The 8084-nt window shown below is 41.0% G+C and overlaps 1 protein-coding gene across 2 annotated transcripts; it reads right to left on the bottom strand.

The window, feature by feature from the left end:
* Positions 1 to 664: 664 nt before the first annotated feature.
* irx6a (iroquois homeobox 6a) lies at positions 665 to 7136 on the bottom strand. Of its 2 annotated transcripts, none has more exons than XM_034186309.1 (7): positions 6628 to 7136; positions 5364 to 5657; positions 4488 to 4597; positions 3559 to 3851; positions 2746 to 3411; positions 2508 to 2616; positions 665 to 1288 (listed from the first exon to the last, which is right to left on the bottom strand). In XM_034186309.1, the coding sequence occupies exons 1-6, from the start codon at positions 6691 to 6693 to the stop codon at positions 2513 to 2515; spliced, it is 1533 nt and encodes a 510-aa protein (XP_034042200.1). In that variant the 5' UTR covers positions 6694 to 7136; the 3' UTR covers positions 665 to 1288; positions 2508 to 2512. The 2 variants fall into 2 exon arrangements, with proteins under 2 accessions (XP_034042200.1, XP_034042208.1); XM_034186317.1 differs by having other exon boundaries at positions 5364 to 5607.
* Between the last annotated feature and the right edge of the window lie 948 nt (positions 7137 to 8084).

The raw sequence follows: 8084 nt of genomic DNA, 5'->3' as shown, positions 1-8084 counted from the left end.
ATTTGACCCGTAAATTAAAATATTTTTAGCAGACTTGTCAGGTTTGATATTTGAGAATTTGCCAAAGTAGAGGGGCCACAATCTCTGTCCCAGCAGCAATTAAACTCTCTCTCTTTTGTGTGTGTGTGTGTGTGTGTTTAGACAGCAGCAGTCTTTGTCGTTTCTTGCTAAACTATTTGATTACAAAAGTTTGAAGTGTGAGGATCAAAACATTTTGTGTGTGCGTATCTGTGCCGTCAGTGCGCATCACGGACCACACTGATCATCAGCCGTCTGTGGGACAGTGAGGCCGTAATAAATAAATAAATAAATAAATAAATAAAACAGCCAAATCAAACTGACTTTGATGGAGCATGTGAATTTCTCTTCAGGGTTTGATCCAACAAATGACCTTTTAATTAACACAGTGTTAAGTTACTGCGGCGGCGGCTCGCTCCACAGGGGACAAAGCAGCATTCATCTGCTGTTCCTCGGACTGAACAGCAGCAAAGTGTTTGATGCCGCTTCACATTAGACGCCGAGAACACGAGGATGATGTCCCCTTTCTTCCGTGGGACTTGTGGATTTCACCCACGTACTCTCCCGCCAGCGCGTCGTCGCGTCAGGGCGCGACACCCTGGATCAAAGGACGCGTCCTCCAAGCGTTTTTTTTTTGTTTTTTTTTAATCAAATCAGATGTTTAACTCCAACAATAAGCACGACACAGACGATTGAAGCTCTTGAACATAGGAAAAATGTATTATTATTATTATTATTATTAATAATAAAAATGAACCCAGAACACATCATCAGGTTACATTTGAACACATGTCCAGATGCGCGCGCGACATCCTCAACATCCGACACGCAAAACGACACCAAACCACAATCAAACATACAACAAAGGAGGAGAGACAAACCGTTAAATTAAACACATTAAATAACCAACAGAGGACATAGCAAAATAATAAATACACAAATAAATACGTTTTCAACACTGCACAAATGCCACCCACAAATGCAGCCGGTTCTTCTTTCTTTTTTCCTCTCAATTATTTGGCCATTCTCGAAACTTTGCATGTAGATTTTTTTTTATTTTTTTTTTTGCATAAAGTCCTTTATATCATAAAAACCATAATTGTGCAAAAAACAAGACAAGCCAAGTCCACAGTTTGAATTGCTGCTCTCACTGCAGCAACGCGCCACGGAGCTTCCACGTGTCTTATCGAGGCCAGTGAGTCCTTCAGTGCATAAATAAATGTCACCTTTTATTCATTATTGGTATTATTGGGATACAGCTTCCAGCAATCTAGAAGGAAGGAGGGAAAAAAGTATTATACACTTAAAAAGTAAATTAAGTAGGACAGAAGGATCAAACACACACACACACACACACACACACACACACACACACACACACACACACACACACACACACACACACACACACACACACACACACACACACACACACACACACACACACACACACATATAGTACTTTTGAGCAGCATGTTCATTGTTTTTCTCAACTTACAATTAAATTTCAATTAATTCAAATGTAAGAAAAAACCCATTACAATAAATAAACAAATTACTGTGAAAAGGTTTGAAGCAATTGATATTCTGTACAATATATTTACATAAATGATTTCTCTTCCTCAGAATGTCACCACAATACAAATTTTAAATATGCAGATGTTATTACCACCCCCCCCCCCCAAAAAAAAAAAAATCAGAGAAAAAAACAAAACAGTAATTCAAATTTTACAAGGAATTGTGTGTCTTTAAATAAATAAACAAGGGGGAGCATGGTGGATTAGTGGTTAGCACTGTTGTCTCACAGCAAAAAGGTTATGGGTTTGATTTCCAGGTGTGGCCTTTCTGTGTGGAGTTTGCATGTCCCTGTCTTAGCGTGGGTTCCCTCTGAGTGCTCCGACTTCCTCCCACATCCAAAGACATGTGGGTTGGATTGGAAATCTTAAATTGTCTGTATAGGTGTGCGTGCAGGTGTGAATGTGTCTATGTGTGGCACTGGGACAAACTGAGGTTCTATCCAGATAGTATCCCCCCCACCCTGTGACCCCCCCCCCCCCCATTTGATTGACCAGTTGAAGATGAGTGATTGAGTGAATAAATAAGACCTTTATTCAAGAAAGTAAAAGTTGCAACTCTATTGTGAGAGCCCAAAACACAATTCCACAAATACATCAATAAAGGGATAGTAGTTAAAAAAATCAACTAAATATTATTAAAACTGTCAATTATTCACCCAAAATATTTTAGTATTACAAGGAAATGTTTGTCATATGACATTTATTTTGTTTAGGTTTTGATTTTTCACACTCTTTAATACAAGTTGCTTGAGAAGCTCTTGATTTCATCTTTGTTTGATGAAACTTGTTGCTTTTCTAATCATACCAAAGCTTTACTGCACCTGAGTAAACCTTGACCCGCTGCTGGTGGGTGCATGACCTGTAGAAACCCTGTGCACGAGTCCACTCATTTGTTTTTGCACGGGCTCTTACCTGCTTCACCTTTTCATCACCGCTCTAAACGTGGTGACCTTGTCATCCTGCACGGCGCCACAGGCTTCACTGACATCTGATGACTGCGTCTCCACTTTTCTGCTGAATCCTTCAAACACACAAAAGCATCTCAACGTCGGTCTCTGACACTTCATATCCGATAAAACGTGCGTTTAAGCTATACATCACTAAGTGGAAAATCATCCTGTTATAGCCAGGTTCTCACTTGGTGACATACCTTCAATCGCGGCGTACTGGCATGTGTCTGAGAGCGCAGCGTAGGAGGAGCAGTGCAGCTGGAGGCCCTTGTGACTGTAGCTGCCAGAGCCATAGATTTTTGAGTGCAAGTGAGGGCCCTCGGGGAAGGAGTTCTCAGCAATGGTGACGTTGTTAGATTCTTGGAGCCCCCTCATGCTCACACTCTGTCCAGAAAAAGTGCCGGATAGCCCGGCACTCTGGAGCTGGCAGTCTCCAGTCGAGTTGCCTGTCCTCAGCTCAGAGCTGTGGTGAGGGCTCAGTATGACCCCAGAAGCTGCCGTACGAGCCAGGGACCAAATCCGTGGCTTTTCTGACTGTTCAAATTCTGACAAAGTCACTGTTCCTGTGGGGATAGCCGAGGGCGACACCTTGGACACCACAGGATCCAAGAAGTCAGACGGGAGAGGATGGAGGCCGGACATGCTCTTGATGGCACAGGGGAAAGTGTGGAAGGTGTTGGTTAAACTCAGGTGCAGCTCTGAGCTGCCGTCTCTCTTCTGAGATGCTCCCGATATTGTCATGAGCCTGTGGAGGCCGTGCTCGTCTGGAGGCACCTTTTCACAGTCGCTGTCTAGCTTGTCGTCCTCCTCTATGTCATCCAGATCACTCAGATTCAAATCCTTCTCCTCTTTGCAATCACTGGAATCTGAAAATAAACAGCACTTATCAGGCATGAAACGTCCTTATCTGTTGATCAAAATGTTGCCTGTTACACATCATTACCCCCCCCCCCCCCCCCCCCCCCCCCCCCCCAAAAGCTTCATTTTTAGTATTTAACAAAACAAGCGGTTACCTTTGGTGATGCAGTCTGGATCACTCTTAAGATCTTCCTTCTTCTCATCGTTGGCCTTATTCTTTGGTGACCAGGTCATTTTGTTCTCCTTCTTTAGCCTCCTCCTGGCGTTGGCGAACCAGGTGGACACTTGAGTGAGTGTCATTTTGGTGATGATGGCCAACATGATCTTCTCTCCCTTTGTAGGATAGGGGTTTTTGCGGTGCTCGTACAGCCATGTTTTCAGAGTGCTGGTAGTTTCACGAGTTGCATTTTTTCGTCTTGCTGTGCTGTTAAAGTCGACTGCGCTGTATCTGGAAGTGGACACACACACACACACAAACATGGCAGTAATGAAAATGCTGCAATGACTACAGTATCTGCTAAACTTTGCTCCATGCAGGTGCACTCAAAAAAAAAATAAATAAATAAATAAATAAAATAAATAACTTGCTCAGTGAACACAAAAAAGTGTAACCCTTACAAATCTAGTTGACCTGAGCCATGGTAATTAAGTAACAGTAACGCAAATTCATCATGTTGACCCAACAAATTTACATTTAGGTCACTCAGCAAAATTGTTTCTGGCTATGTTAACGTATTTTACTTGCATGGAAATACTTTCCATAATTTCATTTTGTTTACTGAGCAAGTTAAATTTTACGTTGTTAAATGTGATGTTAAAACTACATGATTTGAATGTGTTTACCCATCAAATTTGATCCTATATCATAGAAGCTACATGTTAGATTTACGTTCAGGTAACTTAAAAACCAAAAACACCCATGTTGGTTTTTTGAGTTGCATGCTGACCTTTAATCTGATCTTTCCAGTGCATGTGACTTCATATTTGTCATTACAGTTGCAGGATTTTTTTAAACATTTAATTTAAGTTTTAAATTGAAATTCCTTTTATTTTTTGCAGGTTAATAACATAGAGTACATCATACCTGTCATATTGATACTGTCCCAACGAATGATCATATGGATAATAACTTGCAGTTTGAGTGATGCCAGAGTGTAACGTTCCTGCGCTGTCCTTAATTTCATACTGTGGATTCTGCAAATGAAAAACGGGTTGTTAAAACCTGGTAACATAATATTATGAGTTTGATTTCAAGGCTCATTTTCAGCCCCCCGCCCCCATGCTGCCATAAAACAGAAAATGATTTTATGAGTGACAGCAGCTGGCAACTTATTTATAATCCATGATTATAGTTGTGGTATATGGCTACAAGTGATTTCACAGCAAATTTTCAATCTTAAATAAAAGGAGAGAAGCCCAAAAGTTGCATTACAGATAAATAACACATTTATGCTTCTATTGTTTACATTCTCCCAACTGGAAAAATACATTTTTTTTATATTCTTTTTTCTATTTAAAGTTGCAGTTCTACATATCAAAAATACAATTCACCCCCTCAACCACCCAAAATTTATTATTATTTTGAATGTGCTATTCTAAAAGAATAGCAAAATACAAATTCCACCACCCACCCCCCCCCCCACCAAAAAAAAAAAAAAAATAAAAAAAAACAGAAAGGAAGAATCAAGTGCCAAAACTTTGAAACAGCTACAATACTTTAAGGTGATAAAATAACAAATAATTTAAAGAAAAACTCCTTTGTAGGAACTCCCTGAATCTATTGGTACTTTTTCCATGTTTTAATTAATGTTAAGATTTGGAAAAAAAAATACCACTGAGCACTGATTAAGACGCACATGTTTGCGTCAATAATGATCAAAATAACGACTGATCGATGGGCGCCAGTCTCCCTCCCTCCCACACTCTTTTTGCACATCACATTCAGCTGAAGTGAGCCCACCAGAGTGGAGTAGATCGCGGATGTGTCAGAGCCGTAGGGGAAATAGTTGGCGTAGTTCTGGCTGGCGGTGGCCGCTGCTGCGTACGGAGAACTGTACATCCCCAGCGCTGCGTTCAGGTCCGTGCGGCTGCTCGCCAGGAGCCGGTTCTCGTAGGACGGGCAGCAGAAGGATGCGGCGGCTGCGGCAGCGGCGGCGGCGGCGGCTGCGGCGCTCTGAGAGCCGCCTGTCCCGTCAGAGACCGACCTGGAAATCGAATCGCAGCAAGTCGTACTGGGGTTTGCCGACACGAAAAACTGCATGAAGAGAATCGTGGATAGACATGATCATTGCGTATCTCTGACTCTTATCTGGACCGTACACGGTGCGTTGCAAAAAAGATATCCATCTTAACAAGTAGCTCATTTCAGAACAGATGAACACGTGAGGATATATATATATATATATATATATATATATATATATATATATATATATATATATATATATATATATACTCAAGAATCAGCTGATTTTACTTTAATTTATGTTTTAACCCAAAGTAAGACATTTTACAGAGAAAGCAAATTAATAAAAGCAAAATTAATGTTTTCTTCCATGGATTCAGTTGCGCGCAATCCGTGCGTAAAAGTGCCTGTCTCCAGTTTAACACCCGCTTTAAAAATCACAAAAGCATTAAAATAAATGTAAAAAGTACTAAATGACATGCCTCATGCCTCATTTCAAATATGAAGTATGTTATTTTTAAAGCACTGAACGTTTAACGCGTCGATTTAAAAGTTGTGCAACTTTGCGCAAAGAAGGAAAACAACAAAAAACTACTTCATCCGCATCATCGACTTGAACTTCTTCAAATGTTGTCATGAGGGTTAAAAGTTTGTCTCAAATGCATCATTTCACTTCACTTTGAAACAATTTCTTTTGCCTCAGAATAAGTGATTTTGGTGGAAACTTTGCGTTTGCGCACAGGATGAACAGCCCAATTACAGCGCGTATTGTGCAATAGGTGACATTCATCTCTATTGTCATCAGAAAAAAAAACACGTGAGTTCATTCATAATTCAGTGTAATTGGACACGGGTGCGCGAATATTGATGTTTACTTTGACACTGAAAGCGCGGCGCGCAAATAATACAAAGCAGTCAGGCGTTTTTTTCTTGTTTAAAAAAAAAGATGCTCTAACTAATAAAAATAGAAATGCGAAGAGAGAAAAATGCCTTAAATTTCGAAGTGAGAGACAGAAAAGAGAGGGTAAAATGCTCTTACCTGTGAAGTTGCATTGTAAGGGTATCCAAACTGCGAGAAAGACATAGCTGCTTCTTTTGTTACCATCAGCAATAATCTTCACCCTTGATCGATTGCAATTCTACTTCAAATCCACCGTCTTCCACACATTTCCACGCACGGCCTTTCGCTCAATAATAGATGACTTCAGTCATAGGAGGGAGACTTTAGGATGGCACCAGCTGCAGATTGTTTTATATGAATGAATAATCCCCCCAAAGGAGCTGGTGAGAAATGAAATTAAGCATCATTAAGCGGAAAAAAGTTGTTGTGGTAGCTGAAGGAGGCTTAAAGGATAACGTAAGACTTGCAAGATATGGACTCTGCTTGTGCTATTATTTGTGGCTCTATAGTTCTTTAGCATTCATCCATGCAAGGATATCAGCGTGACGTCACTGTAATCCCGGAACGGCAGGGTACCAAGGATAGAATAATGTCTTTGCCAATCACGTCAGACACAGGCATTTTCTTAAGGTGCGCTTTGGAATAGAACATTTCAGCAAATTGGGGTGAGACAATTTTGGAAAATTGTTTTTCTTCAGCATTCAGCAACATTTCTATTCATTTAATAATAATAATAATAATAATAATAATAATAATAATAATAATAATTAAACATTCCGCTCAAACAATTTTCAACCTTTCTTTGCCTCTGACTTTTTTGACAGAGGTCCACGTCGGAGTTAATGACGATGATGTTTCTATCGTTCACTATTACACAGAGGGGCAGCTCCAGCAGGAGCGGTTAGAGGGGTTTTTGGCAGGTCAATCGACCAGTGATTGATGCGCGCCTGGAGACCTACGTGACCATTACGCGTAATGCGTAATTGTATCAATTAACAAATGGATACATGCCCTTGTTTAACCAACGAGCACCCGAGTGAAAATATGCATCAGAGCTGAAATCTGAAGAGCTGAGAGGAGAGAGAGAGAGAGAGAGAGAGAGAGAGAGAGAGAGAGAGAGAGAGAGAGAGAGAGAAGAAGAAGCTGTGGGCTCGAGGATTGCATTTTAATGGAATGATACTCATTTGAAAGATGGGCAAGAAATGATGCTGCTTCACGGTGTATGAAATGAGAAATAATTTTGAGCTTTATCGGCTGCTCATCTTACAAATGTAAACATTAGAAAAAGAATAAATAAATAAAGACATACCCTCAGCCTCCCGTGGGCGTGGATGCGTGGTGGGGGGGTTGGTGTCCCCAGCTTGACATAGAGTCATATGATCATCGGGGTTGTTGAAAACCTCTGATGTTTGTGACAAACTTCCCCAAATGCTGTTTACCCCCCCCTCTACCCCCCCACCCCTCTACCCCTCTCCGGAGACGCGCTTGCGATTACGTGCTGTCTCTCCGAGGGGCGCTAAAGAGCCACGTCTCGGGATGGAGATCTGCCATCAGAGATTTCCAGAGAGATAAGGAAGTGGACAGAGGGCTCCTGG

Source organism: Thalassophryne amazonica, chromosome 2, assembly GCF_902500255.1.
Source record: "Thalassophryne amazonica chromosome 2, fThaAma1.1, whole genome shotgun sequence".
Taxonomy (NCBI): Eukaryota; Metazoa; Chordata; class Actinopteri; order Batrachoidiformes; family Batrachoididae; genus Thalassophryne; species Thalassophryne amazonica.
Note: the sequence above shows the minus strand (reverse complement) of the source record. Positions and strands in the feature narration are given on the sequence as shown.

Excerpts from the sequence above, each read along its gene's own strand:
- irx6a (XM_034186309.1), bottom strand. The coding sequence starts at position 6,693 with ATGGTAACAAAAGAAGCAGCTATGTCTTTCTCGCAGTTTGGATACCCT. Across the intron at positions 3,852-4,487 it reads GGACAGTATCAATATGACAG|ATACAGCGCAGTCGACTTTA; the intron begins GTATGATGTACT and ends GTCCACTTCCAG. Across the intron at positions 2,617-2,745 it reads CCAGTACGCCGCGATTGAAG|GATTCAGCAGAAAAGTGGAG; the intron begins GTATGTCACCAA and ends GTGTGTTTGAAG.